This window comes from Daldinia vernicosa (genome assembly GCF_022497035.1).
Source record: "Daldinia vernicosa strain CBS 139.73 unplaced genomic scaffold F5Y00scaffold_37, whole genome shotgun sequence".
NCBI lineage: Eukaryota > Fungi > Ascomycota > Sordariomycetes > Xylariales > Hypoxylaceae > Daldinia > Daldinia vernicosa.
Window position 1 is genome coordinate 175,142 of NW_025953953.1, and position 21,324 is coordinate 196,465.

Sequence of the window (21,324 nt, forward strand, 5' to 3'; positions counted from 1 at the left end):
AGGACTGATTTCATTCTATCGTGAGGAGGGTATTATCCATGCCAATCAGTTAAGTCATGAGCCCACGATAGTACTTGTAGTGTATGGGGTTTATTCGGGGAGATACGGCCAGCCCAATTTTTCCTCCTTTGGCGAATGTGTTTTAACAAGCGCATATCTCCACATAAGGAATGCGGTCGCGGGTGGTAGGGCTTGTTGATGTAGAGATGTAGGTAGTCAACAGGGTAGCTTATTTACTCTCGTGGCTGGAAGGGAAAAAGGGTATAAAAGACTTGCTCCCACCAACAGCTCTCCGCGAGGACCATGCGATCTGTCATTGCGTTTCTCTCTTCTCGTAATTCTCGTCTACTCCCCCGTCGCTTCGCCGTGCCATTGAAGTACCCCGGGATATCGAACTGTTATCCGATCACTAGCACTTATCGTCACTTCAGTATAAAGTCGACTACAATGGCTCCGACTATCAAGCTGAGCAGCGGCCATGAAATGCCCCAGGTGGGCTTCGGTCTGTGGAAGGTTGACAATGCCACTGCCGCCGACACGGTTTACAATGCTATCAAGACCGGCTACCGGTTATTTGACGGCGCCTGCGGTATGTCTATCCCATCTATCTTTTCCTTATACTTTATCGCGAGGTTGGCGCGTGAAGAGTCAGTCCTCAGAAGTAATAAGAGCCCCTCCTCGGGTATTATTACCCCGCTGCCCAGCATTTCAGGGGTACCCCCCTGGCCTGCATCTCATGTTAGGTACTATGCAAAGATCCTAGGCGTATTAATATACGTGGAAGCGGATTCTTTAACTAAATAATAAGATCTACCTAGGAACTATCATAGGTCGCTAATGTGTTCTCTTCGTGACGTTAGATTATGGCAACGAAAAAGAATGTGGTGAGGGTGTGGCGCGTGCAATCAAGGAGGGTATCGTGAAGAGAGAGGATCTCTTCATTACGTCTAAGCTATGGCCCGTCTTCGAGGATGGCGACAAGGTAGAGCCCGCTTGCAGGCGCTCCTTGGCCGACTGGGGTCTTGACTACTTCGACTTATACCTGATCCACTTCCCCGGCGCTCTAAAGTACGTCGACCCGGCCGTGCGGTATCCTCCGGGATGGCACTACGACGGCAAGTCCACCATTGTCCGATCCAACACTCCGTTGCACATAACGTGGGCTTCCATGGAGGGGTTGGTGAACAAGGGGTTGGCCAAGTCGATCGGCGTGTCAAACTTCCAGGCGCAACTGATCTACGACATGCTGCGATACGCAACCATTCCCCCAGCTGCTCTGCAGATCGAGCACCACCCATACTTAGTGCAACAGGAGCTGTTGAATCTCTGCAAGGCTGAGGGTATCGCCGTTACGGCCTACTCTTCCTTCGGTCCTGCTTCTTTCCTTGAGTTCGGATTCAAGCACGCCCAGGCCCTCGTGCCCTTGATGAAGGACGATTTGATTATTAGTTTGGCCGAGAAGTACAACAAGCAACCCTCGCAGATCCTCCTACGATGGGCTACTCAACGTGGCCTTGCCGTTATCCCTAAGACGGTCCGTCCCGAGATCATGGCCCAGAACTTGGACAGTACCGGATTCGATCTTGAGCAGGCCGATATCGACAGCATCACTGCCAAGGATGCGGGCATTCGCTTCAACCAGCCTTCTAACGTGAGTCTAGATATTCCCGACTTCTTTATTTGTTTACTTCCTACTGGTCTCCAAATCTAAGTACATGCTAACCTTCATGTCTCTCTAATTAGTACTTTGACACGGATAAGATGTGGATCTTTGGTTAAACAGACGCCCGATAGTTAGACAGCGGGTTCTATTGTATTCTGCGCTTGAGCTTCTTGACGTAATCAGGTTTAAGTAAGCTAATGTGCATGCTGGTAGAGGATCTTCGTCGTTGACATTGACGATTGTGGGCACTATTGTAAAGTCTGTTGTGATGATGGGAGTTATTTCGCTAGAATGGTGTCTAGGTAGACTAGACTTTTCCAGTCCGTATCGTGATATCAATACTGACGGGATGAATACACTGTGGAACTCGTAATTTTCCGTTTGCGCGAGCGTATCGCTATTTTTGACATAGATTCAGTGTCGAACACTGTTCGTCCTTTTTTTGCCGAGTTACATGTCCTGACGGTAGCTTGAAAACGTCAACAGTGTCTGCTCCCGAATGAGCACCTTATCCTAAAGCGATCCTAAAGAGACTTAATCTGAAAATACAAGGAAGGCTTATTTTCGCTCGATCCCAAACTAATCCTTCGAGGTAAACCTCTCCCGAACGCCGTGCTATGCAATATGGAAACTACACATCAAACAAATATCCATCTTAGGGGAATAGGTCCGCGGTTAAACCGCCTTGACAAAGGCTGTTATCCCGAATGTTAGCATTAGACCCTTTGTTTGTCTGTAATGAATACTCACTAGCATCGATTTGCTGAACCTGTGGTAGCGCCAATCGCACTTTATTTCGATACAGAGCAGGCTGTTTCAGCTGCAAAGGATTTCCCTCAAAATACACCGTTGTTAAATTCTCCTTGTCGGCCAACTCTCGCTCAACATCTGCAAAGTCTGATATTTGGTTATAGCTTGCCCATACTTCTTCGATGTTCTTCAGATTGCTCAGGCCCTTTAGGCTCTGGATCGCGTTATTCGAGATGTCGAGGATGGTTAGATTGGGGTTTCCGTCTAGGCCATCAAGGCTTTCGAGGGCATTATGCGAGATATACAACTCCTCCAACTGAGGGACTTCGCGCAGAGGGGAAAGGTCTTTAATTCTATTCGATTGGATGCTCAGGAGTCTTAATTTTGACAGGCCAGCCAGGCCTTTCAGTTCGGTAATTTTGTTCTTTGCTAGCCAAAGTTCTTCCAAATTCTTCAACGCATCGAGATTCTTGATCTCCCTTATCCTATTCGAGCCCAACTCGAGCTGACGGAGTTTTGTTAAAGTCGACAGTCCGTCGATGGTACTGATCTTGTTGGATACGAAGAAGAGATCGGTAAGTTCCGTTAAGTGCTCGATATGCTTGATATGCTTGATCTTGTTGAAGCTGAGATCGAGGGTCGTGAGGTTGGTTAAGTCATCTAAACCCCTGATGTGTGAAATGAGGTTGTCGTATAGGTCAAGCTCCTCTAGAGTGGGGCCTAAGTCGGAGAGCCCCTCGATGTGCTGGACTAGGTTTTGGCGAAGGCATAATCGTACAACCTTCTTAAATCGCTCTAACCGGAGAGCAGAGATAGAAGAGATTCGCGAATGTGTAAGACTGATATCGTCCGTATCGGGATCTTCATCGTCAAGGAGGTCTACACCAACGGTCAGTAAAGGAGTTCCGCTGATTAATATGCTAGTAGAAGATAGGGAGAGGGTATTAAATAAACTATCAACTTACCCTCATCTGCACTTATTTCTTCTCCTGGAAGTACGTTTTCATCGTCCGAATATTCGGGATCCGACAGAGCTTCGGGATTCTTGAAGAGGGCATTGCGGTCGACTCGCAGCTTGCCGTCCCAGCCTTTGCTGTCTCTTAACCCGGGGCTCGGATGGCCGTCTCCCCGCTCGGAACGGGTCTCATCTTCAACCACTTCTATATGGTGGTCGGCGGATGGCTCGTGACCAGCGTCGCCGTTTAATTGGCCAGGCATCTTATAGGATTTGGTAGTGGTAGAAGTAGTTTGTGAAGAGGGACGGAAGATGAAGAATCGCGGGCTCGGTGACGGACAGGCTAAGAAAGAAGAAAGTTGTAGAATATTTGGAGACATGCCGGGCGGAATTTGGTATGGAGGTAGAGTTACTGGTTACTGCGCTAGCGTTATTTCGTAAAGTCGTTGTACCGTGGTATCGATCCACCGATCCACCGATATCTATGTATTAATCCAATAGAGTTCTAGACTTTAGTTCTAGTTAGTCCAGGTTGATGCTAGGAGCGGGGAATATTAGCCCCATTATGACATGTACCACGTGCAAGCACTGTACTGCAGGGTCCCTGATGACGACGATGTTTATGATAGTGATAGTGATAGTGTATTCAATGTGCTGGTTGGATCGGGTGTTGATAGGAGGTAGTTGCCTTAGATAGGTACCTAAAATATGCCTAAGATAAGGTATACATACCTAAATGCTGTGCTACCGTTTATTTAGCACGTAGGTATGTACTGCAATAATATACCTAACCCAAAGAGAAGAACTTAAGCGTTAAGATATATCTTTTAGTGAACATATATTAGGTAAGTACCTAACACACATATGGAAGTCGGTTGAAATGTGGAAAGAGCTATTTATGCTGGAAGTAGGCTGGAAGTAGGCTGGAAGCACTTGAGGATTGACAGGCGGGACGCTAGTCTTTTTTTATGGGACAAGATGATGGCATCCCCCCTGCCCTGCTGCCCCCCCCCTCCCCCCCTGGCATCGTCATAAAGCTCAAGATTCTCCAACTTAAAAACTTCCATATGCAAAAGTAAAATCCCATATATTGAGAACGACGTATAACAATTCGCGATCGAGAATTCTTCTCCCTTTGTGCTCTCGTGCATCTCAAAGCACACCATTTTAATGTCGAGAAATGCATCATCATAATTTTACCATCCACTCGCATATTTCGCGCGCATCGCTTCACCCCGCATATCCCATCTTCAGCCATTCAACCATGATCTCGAGTTTCTAATCACGATGTTCTTGACTATTCGCCGTCTTTCCCGGTTCTCCATTCGGGGTATCCCAAAGTTGGCAATTGTCCCGTCACGGTATCCCACGACACCCCGCATCGACAACTCATTTACATGCAGGAGAAGGTACCACGTTGAAGGTCTGGTGCTCGCTCCCGTAGTGTTCAGCGGCTTATTCGTCGCATTGTGGACTTGGAAGTGTTTGATGTTGGTCATTTTTCAGAATAAGATCATATACATGCCGGGCCTACCACCCAATGCGCGTTGGGAGAAGATCGAAGATCACGCCAGTCGGTGTGCCGGCATTAAGTGGCGGGAAGAAAGAATCCGCGCAGCTGACGGGACAGATCTTGCTCTCTGTATTACGGACATGGAACTTGGTTCTGGTGCAACGTCTTCGGGGCCAAATGTTGCATTCTACATACTCTATTTACAGGGTCTGCATTGCATTTCTGCTTCTGTGGGGTAAAGATCGAGATCCAGCTCACGATTGACGATAGGGAACGCCTCGTCCATCCCCCCTCGCTTACCCGACCTTTCCTCGATCCTCTGCATGCTAAAGAGACGTTCGTCACAATGGGATGATCGAAATGTTCGATGCACAACTGCATGTCTTAGCTATAGGGGCTATTGGACTTCGCGAGGCCGTCCTACCGAAAAGGGTCTCAATATGGATACTGCCGCTGCCCTTAGCTGGATTTCTCAGCTGCATCATAATTCTTACAGTGGAGAGAACCAAGAGTCGAGACCCTCGGCAAAGGTCATCCTCTGGGGCCAAAGTATTGGAGCGGGTGTCGCTACGAACCTCGCAGCCGAGGCCATAATACCGGCAAACGTACATTTGGATTCCTTGATTCTCGAAACCCCATTCACTTCAATTCGGGCCATGCTAGAAGTTCTCTACCCGCAGAAGTGGTTGCCATATCGGTACCTCTGGCCGTTTCTGCGGAACCACCTCGACAGCTGGAAGAACCTGGGGATTATATCACGGAAGTATGAAACCGGAAATTCTCCCCCTGAGGTATTCATTCTAGAAGCAGCGAAGGATGAACTAGTTCCTAAAGAACTCAGTCAGCAGCTCTATGACCGGTGTTTGGACCTACAACTACCTGTGACGAGGAAAGCTGTAGATGGGGCTTTCCATAACGACACGATGTTTCGAGCCGACGGTCGAAGGGCCGTCTCCGAATTCTTGTCGCACAGAATGTGTTCCGCGCGTGTTTAAACATAATTGGCCCATTTTGAGAATCCTACTTGCGGTCGGGCAGCTAGGCCATGACCTTAAGTAGGGCCGACGTAGTGGTCGTTGATTATCTACACATGCCTATCCATAGCCCAAATGCGCTGATCGTTAACTTTATGTTGAGAATGAATACCGGAGAAGAACATACTCCGGTGTATACAAGTTAATTCGTACGCGGGATACGCCTCATTGACCCCCTATGATACTCTTTTTCGTGGTAACGTGCCCCTTACTCCAAGATTTGATGTATTATATTGTATACATCGACCATCAACCGACAGGAACCCCAAAACCAATATTCTAACCCTTTCCAATTCCCCCAATCCAATGAATGTATTTATTAACAAACCAAATGTGGCATGAAGACTCCAGGCGAGCTCCCAGATTTCTTAATGGCACGTTAAGAGCAGATGGTTTCAAGTCCTGAGAATGGAACATGTAAGTCAAGTAAGGAGACTTTTTAATATACTGAGTTTTCCGAGACTAAGCACCGCCAGTCATGTGAATAGCACTTGTTAAGCCAGATCATACGTTTGATACACGCAGGTAAAAGTAGAGTTCCTCAATCCCAGCTCTTGGGGAACCAAGTCACACGACCCCGCAGCGAAGATTATCTAGACAATGGCCTATACCTACTCTATACTCATTCAAGGTATTCACCTAGGTCCTATTTGAGACACTCGATGAATTCTTTATAATAAAAATCATAACATCCGCTCGTTTCTTCACAACCATCTGTTCACGCTCGTACGTCCACCTCAAATGAACTCATGTGCTGCTTAATTTGAACAGCCTCTCGGCACGTATAGTTGCGGTCGTAGTTGAATCGAAATAGTACAACAGAAATGCAAGAAGCACGCATCTATCAATCTTGAATTGATCATTGAGCTTGAGACAGTTAAGTGAGAAGTTCTAGTGCTAATTGGCAATCTATCTTGAAGGTGCTTACTGGCCAACCTCTTACTTTTATAACACTCCTCTATGCCCAAAAAAACAGCCTAGATATTGGATTAGTAATATTAATCTTGCCGTTAATACTGTGCCGGCTATTAAAATGGATGCTGTGACGGTGATGGTTAGAGTTTAAATGTGCCAGAGAGAACCCTTGATGGATGTCACACGTAGAGTGAATGTTAGAAGCAGCAGCGAAGCTGCTGTATAGTAGCCGTATAATAATATGAATCTATTAACGCTTAACCTTTTATCCTCTACGAGGGGCGCTTTACGCCTCTTATATATCAAGTGAGCGTCGATCTATGCTTACAATAACCTATCAATCTTATGCAGACACCCACTGTTTTCCCACCAAAACTCACCAACTTTATAATACAATTACATAGCGAAGAAAATAGATAAAAATATAACGTCTTTAAAATAAATTAAAGCTTTAATTAAATAAGCTATTTATAAAAGTCATTACGTGTTATTAGGTATAATGATAAAATTGAATCTATGTAAAGTTAAGAAAAGTAATTGTTCCACCAAAAAGCTAAACTTTTTGGTGGGGAAAATATTTTAATCAACTTTACTTTATAATAAAAGGTGCAAATATATTGTAGTTAAATAAAAGAAGATATACGAATTAAATATAATCAATTGTATTTATAAAAACATTAAGTTTATATTTTTATCTATTTTGTTCGTTATGTAATTGTATTGTAAAGTTGGTGAGTTTTGGTGGGAAAACAGTGGGTGTCTGCATAAGATTGATAGATTAGTGTAATCCATACTAGCTCCCATTATACCCTGACAAAATGCAGCAATTTATCGCGTTAGGGACACAACTTAAGAATTAGATGTGAGAAGTTTATAAAGGATCTCACAGTTTAATGAGCCATGAGTTACTTATCTAGTTTATGTATTTATTAGTCACGTAGTAAAAGTCAAACAGTGATTACGTGGAATAGTGATCCTTGTCCAAGGATTCCCAATGTATAACTTTCGCCTACGTGGGTAATTCATAGTGGCTCATAATTAGTAACCAGCAATATACTCTTCGATACGTTATAAGCGACAGTGTGTAAAATTCAATATAAACAGTCTTTTGTAGTATAGTCTAATCCTACTTACTGATGATTTTTAACCAACAATGTTGTGGCGCATAGCATAAACCTAGGTTGTCTTAGACATAATGCCCAATACTTTAAAACTTGAAATAGATCTGCGCTCAGTAATATTGAAAGTGGCGTCACATATCATGGCAAGCTTCGAAATGGACATAGCATACTTATACTACCTAAGCTGTTTATCTTAGTGTCAAAGATCATCTTTGGTGTGTATGTTATACCATCCACAATAACAGGTAGCCAGCGGGTATAAAGTCCGAGCATATATCCTCAAATGCCAGAAGTACACAGTACATCGCTCATTTAAATCTAATTGGTTATGCTCTGTACTATTCTGAGAATGGTATGTTTTAACTCTTTTGGAAGCCTTGATCTGTTGATATAAGTAGTGGTATACCTATGCCCTTCTGTCACCTGAGGACACATAGTATTAAAAGTATTTTTACGCTTGCCTCTATAGAAATTAAAAGGCACTTCAGTGCCTCATATATATTCATATCCTGTAGCTAGCCGGTAGTTGGTCTAAACTCTTACTACTACTACGCCGCCTAACTAACCCTGGCCCCTGTCTTGGCACTTAGTTGTTAACTATGAGAAATCAGAGATGACTTTGTTGAGTAGGAGATGGTACTGGCTGATAAAGAGAGGGAAAGATGATTTCAAATAAAATATAACTCCTCTGTCTCATGCCATATATATATATGCGTGTGAGTTAACCATTCACATGGTTCAAAACTTGAAATAGCCAACATTTAGTAGTTGTTGGGTAAAACATTACTTGGACCGGGGTCACGGACACGTCGTCCCGTTTACAACAGTTTCGAGCAACTTCTCAGCTTCAAAAACGGAATATGACCTGCGCTTGGCATCGGGTGGGTGCATAAAATGCAGCTATTCCGCCCGTGCGAAGCCTATCTGTGGCGTTTCAACTTTTCCGTCGACCTACTTTAATCCCGTTGTATGTACCTCAACCGAGCGTGATTAGCTACCTACATAGATGGTCAGCGATGACTCAACGAAGACAACAGAGAGAATAGGTACTCAACTATCCGGAGGCCAAGTTCCGTAATAACGATCTTTTACTTCACATGGGAATCGCTAGGTGGTTCAAACGAGGCTAAACCACGCGAAGAGCTGCATCATCGTTTTATTTTAATGAAGCTTGGCATCGACTTGCTTGGGTCATATCCAACTGCAGACAAGCTTTCTTGGTCTACGTATGTTATTGTCAAATGGTAAGAGAAGCCCACCGCCGTCAGATGCTTAACGAGGTTGACGCAATCATGCTAGACGATGTCGAAAGTCGCGGGAACCCGCTTTTACAGCTCCGGCTAATGAGCCCCGGGGACTTCGGGGGGTAGCTCCGTGAAGTCCTTTTTTCGGATGTAGCTATTCGGCGTCGTGAGAATTTTTTCACTCCGATCTTTTAGGGTTATCAACCTGTAAGTCAGAAAAGAAGCCCTACGAAGTAGAAATCCACCAGCGCCCAGACTGAGTACAAGGAAGAATCTAGGAGGCAGCCAAAGATAAATCTACCAGGCACGAAAGCATTAATGTCTCGCTTATCTGCTTACCCGGTAAATAGTGATCCTGTATAATGAAATGTCACCTCAGTTAATAAAAATGATCGTCATGATAACGTTAAAACCACGACTCAAGTGCCGGAATATCCCTGTCCCACCTACCAGATCAAGGGATTGTGCGTTACATACATTCTGCATGCATTTATACCCTCGTACTTCGTACGATGTAAAGGGAGCCCCCCACACTATTCCGATTATCATACCAAACGACCAATAATGCTTACGGATGTTTCCGTCAAGTATATTAAAAGCATGTGAGACCAATAGACCCTAGAGCCAACGATTCACCATCCGATTATATGTAGGAACTTTGTGAGCTAGCCTTCTCCCTCTGGCCATAAAGCTGACCTTCTCCGGTGTTCCGTTAGCAAACTGATAATAATCATCCAAATTATTTTATATAGTGCTATCACATAGCCAGCCACTTCTTCCCATGTCTCAGGTATAATACCTAACTTTTCATACCCGAGACCTAGGCACCGCGTTGCACCAAGCTACGCGAGGAATGCGTACATACATTAGGTACATAACATGGTCGTCTCTGCCAAGCAACACTTACGCAATCCGTGTCGTTACCCTTGCCCGTGATATTTCGTCTATGCGAAGTGTTCGCAAGATATCGACGCACAGAAAGGGGAAGGTGACCGGTTGGGCCAATGAGCATCTCAAAAATGATATCCTCCTATCGACGCCTTCCCGTGCATGCAGCACGAGATATAAACATGTTACGTTGCTATTGACGATGTTATATACTCCTGTGGACCCAACGCCCAAACATGATAGAGATCGTCAGGGAATAGCCTGTAGGTATCTCGGATATCAACTGAGCTGGTCGCTAAACAGTTGATTTGCATGGGAACTTCCCCAAAGAGTCGCGTAGCCCGTTAGCTACGGCAGACTATCTATAATGGCCAGATTTTTCCAGCCATTTATTACTCCGTGGACGACCCGGGTTGTAGGAATTGTAACTTAGAAGCGCATAACATATTTCTTGTCTAGACCTTCGGTGTTCAGTGCAGCCCGGTGCTGTAGCGATACTCGCACAATATGGGGAACATGCTTTCCAGCAAACCGGCCATCAAGTCGCCGCTGACGATATCGTCAGATACAGTCGTCCCGCTACACCGGTTCGACGATACACCGATCAACAGAAAGGTTATTGTCGAGTTCACAATGCGATTTGATGACGTGTTGGATGCCGATAAGCTACGCCTGTCGCTAGAGAAGCTCCTTAGCCGGCGTGACTGGCGTAAGCTAGGCGCAAGGCTGAGACTCAACGTATGCTCGCTATCCTTATTATATCGTCCAAGAACAGGGCCTTCTACTTCTTAGAATAGGTACCTAAGGTAGAATCCGATAACTGAAAATGTATTTGTAGGCTGATGGTAAACTTGAATACCACATCCCGGATTCCTTCAGCGAGAAGAGACCGGCTTTCGCATATTCACACATAGAACACAATGTCGAGATTGCTAGGCACCCAACTGGTTGTCGTCTGCCTAGGGCTACCGCGAAACCTGCCGTCCTGAGTGACCCGGAGGAATTTGCGCCTTTGTCGCGCCGATGGGGTGCCCCTCGACGGCTCAGCGACTACTTGTACACCGACGCACCGCAGCTAAGCTTGCACATTGTATCCTTTACCGACGCGACGATCGTCTCGCTATCGTGGCCACACACGCTACTCGATGCGATGGGACGAAAGGAGCTTCTAGATGCTTGGATAGCCGTGCTCGAGGGTCGGGATGACGACGTGAAGCCGCTCCACGGCGTGTTGCAAGACCCGCTCGAGTCGCTGGGAACCGATCCGCAAGAACCGTACGTTTTGGCTCACCGCCGCTTGGCCCCGATCCAAGCCTTAATTTTTGCCATATCCTATATCTGGACAACCTTATTTTGGTCGCGCGGCGAGGACACGCGGATGGTTTGTGTACCAGCTGCCCACGTACAGTCCCTGCATAAGGGAGCACTCGACTATCTCGCCTCGCAGACCGACGAGGACGAGAAGGTGAAACCGTTCGTCAGCGAAGGCGATGTGCTTTCGGCGTGGGTTACGCGCCTTGCCCTCCGACACCTCCAGCACACAGAACAGACGGTGTCCATCATGAACGCCTTCGGCATGCGCTCGGTACTCGCCAAGGACTTTCTTCCGCGGACGCATGCTTACGTCGGCAACGCTGTTGCTGGCGTCTGGGCATTCGTATCGATGCGAGACCTGTTCGCAAGGCCCTTGGGCTACGTCGCAGCTGCAGTGCGCCGATCCATCGCCGAACAGGGGACACGAGCGCAGGTGGAAGCACGCGCCGCCGTGGACCTTGCGGCTGGGAAGAGGGGTAAGTCGGCCTTGTACGGCGACCCCGCGATGGTGCCCATGATGATCTCCAACTGGAGCAAGGCCAAGTTCTTCGATACGGACTTCTCGGCCGCGGTAGTGCGTCCCGGCGCGGACCCGGAAAAGCGGGCCAACAAGATCGGGCGTCCGTCGTACGTCCAGCCCAATGGTCTCATCAGCGGCATGCCTACGCGCAACTCGTTTCCCATCGTCGGGAAGGATGCCGCCGGCAACTATTGGCTTTCCGGTACGTTGCAGAGGGGGCTTTGGAGACAGGTACAGGAGGACATGGACGCCGAATATTATTACCTGTCTCGTCAGTTCGCGAAGGCTTAAGAGCTTAACACTGCGGCAGTTACGGATTGCGGTTGGTAGCGAGAGTTATATACCTACCTAGGTAGCTGGGGCAGCTTAAGCCCTAAGGACGTTTCTCCCATACTTGTATATATGGATTCACTGTGTGCTGTTATTGGCGATGTTATCGGGACGAATCCATGATGCAAATAGTGCTTCTATTACTGTGCGACATATTCTAATATAAAACACCAATGTGGTCTTACATCATGTTAAATTCTGGCTCGAGTTTCGGAATAAGTCTTCTGTCACATACCTCTTGTCTTAAATAGCTTTTACTGTGTAAGTGTACGAAGTTAAATATGTCTTATTAAATGTCTTAGCATAATGCTTTTATTCGGGGCGGGTTGTGGTCACAGTCTGAATCAAAGGGTGTGAGTGAAAGGGGGCCCAAGTTGGAGAAGCTGAGCCTCCTCTCCTTTATGAGCAGCCAGCCAAGAGCTGTTTCACCGGGATATGATAGATCGACGCGGCGGGATTACTACATGAACTCGTGGAATTAATATCTACTTGGAGTATTCTGCCTCTTAAGTGAGCCTTGGCCAGCAGTATTGGCAACGTCTCATTGACTATATTAATCTACTACCACCGATGGCTGCCGTTATATCCGTTTATCAGGAAACGTGATCTTTTATTTTAACGGGAATAGAGACTGTTTCTTGGCGTCGTGAGTTAAGTATTATGATCGAACTATTTATTTTTTGTTTTTACTTGATAAAATCTGAGCTACCTGGATTTATTGCTTCATTAATCTACACTTAGAAATCTCACGTAAAATTATATTTACCTTGATAGCTACCTAACCTAGGTACTCAACAGGTTGATTAGGAGGCGAATTTTAAAGTATCAAATAAGGTCCTTCGTTGTGACATAGGTACCTAGGTTCTTCAAGTTTCAGTGCCAAACTCGAAGCTAAATGATGGCAGATCTTCGCACGAACATAATAGAGGGTTTTGTTGTTGGTAAACTATGTGACGACTTATCCTCCATTGAGATAAGTAAGCGGAGATTTTAAGCATAATTGCCCCTGACCGGAGTTGAGCTATCATCTTACTCATGGACAAGGAGATATTATATCTTAGAAAACTTGGGAGAATTACCTGTTCCTGAAGAAGGCTATCTTACACCTGGAAATATCAGGGGTTCTTAGACAAATGATTAACCATTGATACCTATGCCTTTCGTCTCCCATACGGAATGGCTCCCGAGATAATTTATAGAGACGTCGATATATCTCATTCGGCACCTCAATAATGTCACTTATCAGCATAATACCCCATCTATCTATGTCGAAAAGGGTTAATGTGGGCTTTATTAGTTCAGCTTAGGTATGATGAATTGGCAATCATTGATACATTGCCCTTCGAAGATAGTAATGTGCTATATGAGTTTCTCTTTGTCACATAGCGATGGGTGGCATAATAAGGGGTCTCAACGGACTAAGGGGTATTAACTCACATGTGGCAATCATGGGCGCGAGTGACTCTACTGACCGAGGTAATTATTCCCAGCTCGATGTTTCCTGGCATGGGATGCTGTAATGGTGGACTACGTATTCTATAACGATTGTCTCCTATACTCAAGTGGAAAAGGCATTTGATGATAATCTAGTACTCGGCTAGATGAATCAACTTGGTAGAATTTCCACCTATTCCCCTGCTTGAAATCAGTGATTCGACTCCAAAGAACCTTTGCATTTGCTATTTAATAAATAGCGAGTTAACTTGATTATTAACATATCACAAAATTTAAACTCAGGGATACCAATCCTGGGTACCCATGCATCCCATGCATTATAGGGACTAATGCAGAAAAGATAACACAAACAAAATATCTTTTGGGCCGGTCAAGGGAATCTAACAGATGAAAAATCTTTATGGTATGGTACAATGAAGTGCGTGATTATCCGTTACACTCTATGACCGAGTTCCCCCCCTTCAAGCTACTGTCCCCAATCACTGTCCGTCTAAAAATTTCGGCTCATGTCGTTCCTGATTCTCTGGTAGTCAAGAAGGCCTTCGATACTGCCGACGGCGCTAATGGCCACGTCCTGATCCCATAGTTTCCTTCGGGCGAAGTCCATTACATCTTTCTCCGTGATGTGGTCGATGACACGCTCGATCTCACCAGGGCTCTGGCGGCGGCCGGTTGTGACGAGTTGTCGGCCAATGTCTTCCGCAACGGCGGATGTGCTGTCGAGGGAAAGGAGAATGGAGGCCTTTAATTGGGCCTTTGCTCGCTCGACCTCGGACTCAGTGACGTCGCTAGAAAGGCGGGACCATTCCCGAAGAGTGAAATGAACCAGGTCGTCAAGACGGGTGAGCTGGTCGCTTACTAGATAGATACCCCATAGACTGGAACTGGTTAGTACAAAGTACGGGGAAATTAGAATACAGGAGAACTTACCCCGTGTCGCTATAGCTCGTGGAGAAGCTCATGAAGCTATTGGCTAGGTCATTGTGGTGAACGAAGGTGCTCAGCTTGTTGCCTTGGTGAGGTGCGCTGCCCATGGCCTTGTCATAGTTGCCGATGATGGCCTGGGTAACTAGAGCAGTGAAGTAGTCGTCGTCGTTCCAGCTCACACCCTCAACGGCAAGAGCGATGTGGGCGGATGGGATGGTATCGTCTCGGAGTCGAACTTCAGAACCAATGAAGCTAGGCTTTCTCTTGGAGAGGAGGTAGGCTTCGTTGTGAGGAGAAGAAGTAGGGAGCTTAGAGAAGTTCTTCTCGGCTAGCTCGACGAGCTTATCGTGAGGAATACCACCAGCACCGACGAGTACCATACGATCAGCAGTGTAGTTGGTCTTAATGTAGTTAGTTAACTCGGTCCGGGTGATGTCACGAATATTCTCTCGAGGTCCAAGAATAGTGCGGCCGAGAGGCTGGTGGGCGTAGGCGGTGGCGTGGAGGTGATCGAAGACAACCTCGTCAAGCTGCTTCTCAACTTCCTCTGATTCACGGAGAATGACATCACGTTCTCGCTCGATGGCGGAGGGCTCAAGTTTGGAATTCTGGAGGATATCGGCGAGGATGTCGACGCACTGGGGAACATCGGAGTTGAATGCTCTGGAGAAGTAGACGGTGTTCTCACGCTATATATATGTTAGTCGGGTATTATAGGTATTATAATGTTGCCGGCTATATTTAACGCACCGAGGTATAGGCGTTGAGATGACCACCCATATTCTCAATCTCGAGCTCTAGTTGTTGCTGAGTTCTCTTCTGGGTGCCCTATGGAAGCTATAAGTAATGCGTACTTTTGGCGAGGTATACGTCCGTAAATACCTTGAAGGCGAGATGTTCTAGGAAATGTGCGGTTCCATTTGTCTCGTCCGTCTCGGCCCTCGAACCGGCGTCAATCCATACTCCCACAGTCGAAGTCTGCGCCCAAGGCGAATATTCGGTCGCGATCTTTTGGTTTATCGTCAGATATAAGTTTAAGAAGCATTGATTAGCCCAATTGGCCGCTAAGGGTAGCTTACCGTCAGACCATTTTTCAGTGTTGTGGTCTGGGTCTTCGCGCCAACGGGAGACGTCACCGGAGTTGCAAAACCTCTTCGTAATGGTCGTATGGCAGAATTTGCGGCACGGCTGCGCATGCCCTGCGCGAGGTTGAAAGCGAGTCTCCTGGACGCCATTAGGGTGTTGCGTGCGGGAGGGTGGAATTACGGGAGTCGGGAGTGAGCGGTTTGATGTAAATCTTGGACGAGCGGTTCGGTTTCGGTAATCGAAAGTCAAATTTTGGGTTTGGCTTGAGGCGTCAAGCTCAGGTGCATTGCGGCGTGTGGGATTTACAGACGTAAGCCTCCAAATTTTAGCCTTCTGCCCGCTAAATTCCGATTAGCGTTATCGATTTGTGGCTAAGCAGCTATGACGAGAAATAATCAACTTTTGATTGGCCAAATAGTTTTTATGGGTCGTTTATGGGGTCTTAGCTCATCTGTTGAATTGAACTTTCAAGACTTCCCAAAAGCCCAAGAGCTTAACCCAAGAGTTTCCACAATTCAATGTTGCAACTTGGCCGAGTTGTCCTTAAACCATAAGAATGTCTTATTATTCGATTCCTTAGGCACCTACATAATTCATAATACCGCTGTTTTATTTGAATAATTATTACTTCATCCTACCTCTTATAATATTCTGTACCGGTCTGTCCCCTACATTGTTTAATAAAATGAAATAGTTATTTCACTCACTTCTAATCATGTCTGAACGTGAACGTGATATCGATTCCGAGTTCCACGCCGTCTGTATCTCTGGACCGGATGCTCCCGCTGTCGGGATGGAACCAACCATATCAAGCTATCCACCTCTTGGACAGGTCACTCAGTTCAAAGACAATACGTTCCAACTTCTTGCTCTATTAGAAGTAGACAGTAGCTGTGCGGAAGATCCTTGGGAGGTTGCCGTCTGGTATTCTTCTTCCGGTGCCGACTGGACGGAGAAGCTATTATCACCCATTTCCGTCAACAATTCTCCCTCAGCACTTCAAACTGTTAGACATTCGCATACTCTTCTGTACTTTGGAACGCCGTTTATTGTATCATCATCCCTAAAATTCACTTTGAAGTTTCGCAATGGCCGTAATCAACCTTGGAGGTGGTCTCGCAAAGTCTCAGGGATATACGATGGGATCGTCTTGATTAGCCCAACATCCCCAAATAATGAAATGGACACGAATCTCTCTAAAATAATTCACGGGCTTAATCCTGAGCTAACGGTCACGGCTGCAGAGAGTCAAACCCCCAATACCCAAATCTGGACTGTAAGCGCAAGCGTGGATCCGGCCGGTGATGACCGTTCTGCATACGCCGATGTGGAGCTCGGGACTCCGTGGGGTGGTGCTCTGCGGTAAGCCATGATGATTATTTTTTTTTAAACGGGTATTGGCGTTAATTATGATGTGAAACTGACCGAGTTGTAGATATTTTGCTCTAGTTCGGCACGGGTCGCCCTGGCTAGGTCCTAGACACGGTAGAAAGTCATTTAAATTAGACAAGGATGCTGTGATTTGCTCCTTTCTAAGTCATCAAGGAAAGCATCTTGTCCTGCTAGCAGTTAGTGGAGTTGGCGATGTAAGCACGCTCCTCCGCAGCTCAGATACAGGTTCCGTAAGGTTGCATGTAAGTAAGAGCTCAAATCCGGAAACCAATTCGTTCCACGATAATCATCTCATGCTTAATTTGTAGATACGAAGTGACAACGAAGCTCAATCAACTGGTCTGGTTTTGGCTTCTGTTGGCGATGATTTTGAGAGTGCGGTAGCAGCCGTCATGTACCACGCTCGAGCCGTTATCGTCGCCACAGGAAATAACAAAGATGAGTTTACTAAGGAGATCCAGAGCTTGACGAGTGACATCAAGCCGGAATGGTATGAAAATTGGTATGATGGATTGGGATACTGTAAGCAATTTTACTACCTGAATTTTCTTAACGAGTCTAACTTAGCCCTATTGTATGAATAGGTACTTGGAATGCTCTGGGTCAACATCTGACAGATGAGAAAATAATACATGCCGTCGGAGCACTAGCAAAAGACGGTATCAATATCAGCAGCCTCATCATAGACGATAACTGGCAAGATATTGATTACCAGGGCCAAGATCAATACCAACATGGTTGGAAGGGATTCGAAGCTGAGCCAAACGCGTTCCCCAACGGGCTCAAAGACACAGTATCGCTCATCCGCTCCAAGCATCCAAGTATCCAACACGTCGCCGTCTGGCATGCTTTACTTGGTTACTGGGGAGGGATTTCAAGCACTGGTGACCTCGCCCAGACTTATAAGACAGTACAAATTGATCGTGCTGATTCCAACCTCAACAGTCCCATGACTGTTATCGCAAAAGAAGACGTCGGTAAATTTTATAACGACTTTTATCACTTCTTATCAGACTGTGGGATCGATGGCGTCAAAACGGACGTGCAGTATATGATAGATACCTGGGTCTCGGCTAAACAGCGTCGAGAGCTTACCGAGACATACCTTGATAGTTGGATAATATCGGCCTTGAGGTATTTCAGCATTAAAGCCATATCGTGTATGTCGCAAGCGCCGCAACTCTTATTCCTTCAGCAACTGCCGCACAACAGACCAGCTATGCTCGCGCGTAACTCTGACGACTTCTATCCCGACATCCCGGATTCACATCCATGGCATCTCTTCGCGAACGCCCATAACGCCTTGCTTACCCAGCATCTAAACATCTTACCAGATTGGGATATGTTTCAGACTGATCATGAGTTTGCGGGTTTCCACGCTGCTGCGCGGTGTCTCAGTGGTGGGCCGATCTATATAACCGATGCTCCTGGAAAACACAATATCGATCTCATTGCTGAGATGACAGGACCAACGCCTCGAGGTAAGACCGTCATTTTCAGACCGAGCGTAGTGGGTAGAAGCATCGACGCGTATACTAGTTACGATGAGCCTGCAATCCTCAAAATTGGGAGTTACCACGGCCGAGCTGTGACTGGGACACCGCTACTAGGCGTCTTCAACATATCGCGGCGGGCAATAAGGGAGCTCATCCCTCTCACGAGTTTTCCGGGCGTGTCTTCGTCAAATCCATACATCGTGCGTGCTCACCGCAGTGGTCTCGTAACATCCGTTGTAGAACCCGGCTCTGCTGCCGCCATCCTTGCGGTATCGTTAGACGTCCGGGACTACGACATTTTTACCGCCTTCCCCATAACACAGTTTGACAGCGAGACTAACGGTAGGATTCACTTCGCAAATTTAGGCCTTGTTGGGAAGATGACGGGTGCCGCCGCTATCACCACAAGCCAGTCTGAGCTACTACATACCGGCAGGGTATTCTTGGACACACGGCTCAAAGCCTTGGGAATTCTTGGTAAGTCCCTGTTACCGCTAGCGACTCTGCTGTTAAACTAACTAGTAAAAGGGGTGTATATCTCAAGTCTCCCTGACATGTCGATCGAACGGGATTTCATGGTTACTGTTCAAGGTCAACCAATTCCGCCTCATACAGTTACTGTTAATAAGACCGACAGCCATGTGTTGGAAATTGATATCGAAACGGCGTGGAATGAGATGGGTCTAACAGCTGGTTGGAGCAATGAAGTCGAAGTCAAGGTTTACTTCGATATCGAACATCCCTGATTCCAAACTCGTGGGTATATGAGACGTCCCACAAGAATGTCTATCTTGGATATATTTGGGTATATGACCGTTATGATAATGAATGAAACGCACAAGGCGGATACGAGTTGGATCACCCTATTTAGTCGTTAGCTAAGAAATTGGAGCATTGTATTAAGTTACATCAGTGTCGCCTGCTATTACTATGAGATTACCACGGGATTCTCTACTAATAGATGTTACAGAAAATCGGCGTCGGGCAATATCTCTTCTAGATCAGCATAATCAAGCCTTGCCCAACCTCTTCGCCTCAAGAGCCACGCTATGCGGGATATCATCCTTCAGGGTCGGACCCTTCGGCGCCCAGCCTAAATACTTCCTCGCCCTGGCGGCGACAGCCTTGGAATTGGCTCCGAAGAAGGGGAAATCGACCTCCTTGGTAGCGGGCTCGGGAATAAGACCCTGTTTCGCGGCCTCGTCGGCAACCCACCTAGCTACATCGCTCCACTTATGCACGCCGTTCTCGAGGAAGAAGTACCCCCTGGGGCCGAAGATTTCGGGGTTGCTAGTCTTGGAAGGATCCTGTGCGGCTTCTACGGCCTGCACGAAGAAGTCGCTCACGTCGTAGATGTGCAGGTTGTTCCACTCGGTCAAGCCGGGCGGGTGGATGGGCGCGTAGCCGTTCTGCAGCGTGTAGTCGATGAGCAGGGGTACTTGGATGCTGCGCTGGTTGACAGGACCGCGGCCCTGGCCGTAGATGGTGGGGGGTCCGACGATTAGGGTCTGGACCGCGGGGGAGTCGTTTGCCGCCAGCACGATCTTGTCGACGTCCCTGTGGAGCGCGGAGTCGGGGATGGAGAGAATGCGGTCAATATCGTCGATGTCGTGGTATGTCTGCTCCGGCAGCGGCGGCTGGCCGTAGCGCTTGTTGTCTGCGTCGTACCAAGTTAAGATGCCGGTTCCGCAGAGATGGATCCAGTAACCTGGTTTCTCGGCCGTATGGCCCGCCGCGAGACCCTTGGCAATGGCTTTTGCGGAAGGAACATTGTCGGCTGAGTCGGCCGTGTCTGGATGGCGTTAGCTATTTGCTCTTCTTCTCTTTCCAATAATACTCAACTGGGAGGGTAACGTACGAACGACGATATCTGCTGCGGCAGCCTCCTTCTCGATCACCTCGGCATCATCCAGAGTGCCGTAGACGATACGGGCCTTGGGGTAAGCAGCGGCGACGGGCTTGCCTCGCTCCTCGTTTCGTACAAGTAGTGTATACTCATAATCCGGGTGAACCTTGTTTAGTTGATAGAGGACATCACCACCAATGTAGCCTATATTTTCAGGATATTTAGTATTTATCTTGGCTGGATGAAATAGTGTTTATAGATGGGCTGTCAAGTTCATACCAGTGGCACCGGTGCTATTAGACGTATTAGTTTATACTCTTAAGTCATTCTATTTCCGCCTAACTAAGCCTTAGCCTTTTACTTACAGAAAGATCTTGGGAGCCATTTTGGTGAGTCTAAGTTCAGTCGTGATGTCTTAAATAAGTGGCTGTTTAATAAGTGGTTCACTAAGCGGGGTTGAAGGTTGGATGGTTGGATATTCACGGCAATCTTTCTTATTCTCTCCCAACTTTATAGCAAAAACAAAGAAGGTTTTGGGGTTTATATTAACTACATCTCTACCTTTCTATATGAACCCCGAGAACTTAACTTATGGTAATCATTACGCACATGACATTCTATGTACAGATGGAGAACAGATGGAAGTCGCGCGGCAACCTTCGAAATCCAATTAGAAATATGATTTGTTACGCCATCCGGGGTGATCTTGCTTCTTGATGGCACCATCCACTTTTTCCCCCACTCTTGAAGTAGTTCGTGTTGTTTGTGGGAGGAGCTACGCTGTATTGTACTGGCTGTATTGGCTGTGCTTGCTATACTAGATGTACTATGCAAGTATTGATGCAAGTGCTACCTACACTACGTCCCCATTAAAA

General features: G+C 46.7%; 7 protein-coding genes across 7 annotated transcripts; 4 read left to right on the forward strand and 3 right to left on the reverse strand.

Annotated features, from left to right (window-relative positions):
- Positions 1–447: 447 nt before the first annotated feature.
- F5Y00DRAFT_263908 (Aldo/keto reductase) lies at positions 448–1,779 on the forward strand (the record flags this gene model as incomplete). Its single annotated transcript, XM_048011572.1, has 3 exons — positions 448–589; positions 861–1,651; positions 1,744–1,779. 3 exons carry the CDS (start codon positions 448–450, stop codon positions 1,777–1,779), a joined length of 969 nt encoding a protein of 322 aa, XP_047863024.1.
- Positions 1,780–2,338: 559 nt separating this feature from the next.
- F5Y00DRAFT_254213 (protein phosphatases PP1 regulatory subunit sds22) lies at positions 2,339–3,631 on the reverse strand (the record flags this gene model as incomplete). The annotated part of the gene is made up of 3 exons (XM_048010140.1): positions 2,339–2,358; positions 2,414–3,292; positions 3,379–3,631. 3 exons carry the CDS (start codon positions 3,629–3,631, stop codon positions 2,339–2,341), a joined length of 1,152 nt encoding a protein of 383 aa, XP_047863025.1.
- Positions 3,632–4,404: 773 nt separating this feature from the next.
- F5Y00DRAFT_242326 (alpha/beta-hydrolase) lies at positions 4,405–6,351 on the forward strand. Its single transcript, XM_048008489.1, has 2 exons — positions 4,405–5,088; positions 5,152–6,351. The coding sequence occupies exons 1-2, from the start codon at positions 4,656–4,658 to the stop codon at positions 5,874–5,876; spliced, it is 1,158 nt and encodes a 385-aa protein (XP_047863026.1). The 5' UTR covers positions 4,405–4,655; the 3' UTR covers positions 5,877–6,351.
- A 4,139-nt stretch (positions 6,352–10,490) lies between these two features.
- On the forward strand, positions 10,491–12,267 carry F5Y00DRAFT_125695 (uncharacterized protein). Its single transcript, XM_048004122.1, has 2 exons — positions 10,491–10,821; positions 10,922–12,267. Exons 1-2 carry the CDS (start codon positions 10,591–10,593, stop codon positions 12,206–12,208), a joined length of 1,518 nt encoding a protein of 505 aa, XP_047863027.1. The 5' UTR covers positions 10,491–10,590; the 3' UTR covers positions 12,209–12,267.
- Positions 12,268–14,043: 1,776 nt separating this feature from the next.
- Positions 14,044–16,205, reverse strand: F5Y00DRAFT_242328 (mitochondrial-processing peptidase subunit beta). The gene is made up of 5 exons (XM_048008490.1): positions 15,709–16,205; positions 15,512–15,637; positions 15,380–15,457; positions 14,633–15,318; positions 14,044–14,580 (listed from the first exon to the last, which is right to left on the reverse strand). The coding sequence occupies exons 1-5, from the start codon at positions 15,862–15,864 to the stop codon at positions 14,193–14,195; spliced, it is 1,434 nt and encodes a 477-aa protein (XP_047863028.1). The 5' UTR covers positions 15,865–16,205; the 3' UTR covers positions 14,044–14,192.
- A 303-nt stretch (positions 16,206–16,508) lies between these two features.
- On the forward strand, positions 16,509–19,349 carry F5Y00DRAFT_254217 (glycoside hydrolase family 36 protein; the record flags this gene model as incomplete). Its single annotated transcript, XM_048010141.1, has 5 exons — positions 16,509–17,077; positions 17,151–17,349; positions 17,416–17,629; positions 17,692–19,080; positions 19,132–19,349. The coding sequence occupies 5 exons, from the start codon at positions 16,509–16,511 to the stop codon at positions 19,347–19,349; spliced, it is 2,589 nt and encodes an 862-aa protein (XP_047863029.1).
- A 264-nt stretch (positions 19,350–19,613) lies between these two features.
- F5Y00DRAFT_263914 (NAD(P)-binding protein) lies at positions 19,614–20,834 on the reverse strand (the record flags this gene model as incomplete). The annotated part of the gene is made up of 4 exons (XM_048011573.1): positions 19,614–20,395; positions 20,462–20,653; positions 20,729–20,742; positions 20,815–20,834. 4 exons carry the CDS (start codon positions 20,832–20,834, stop codon positions 19,614–19,616), a joined length of 1,008 nt encoding a protein of 335 aa, XP_047863030.1.
- Between the last annotated feature and the right edge of the window lie 490 nt (positions 20,835–21,324).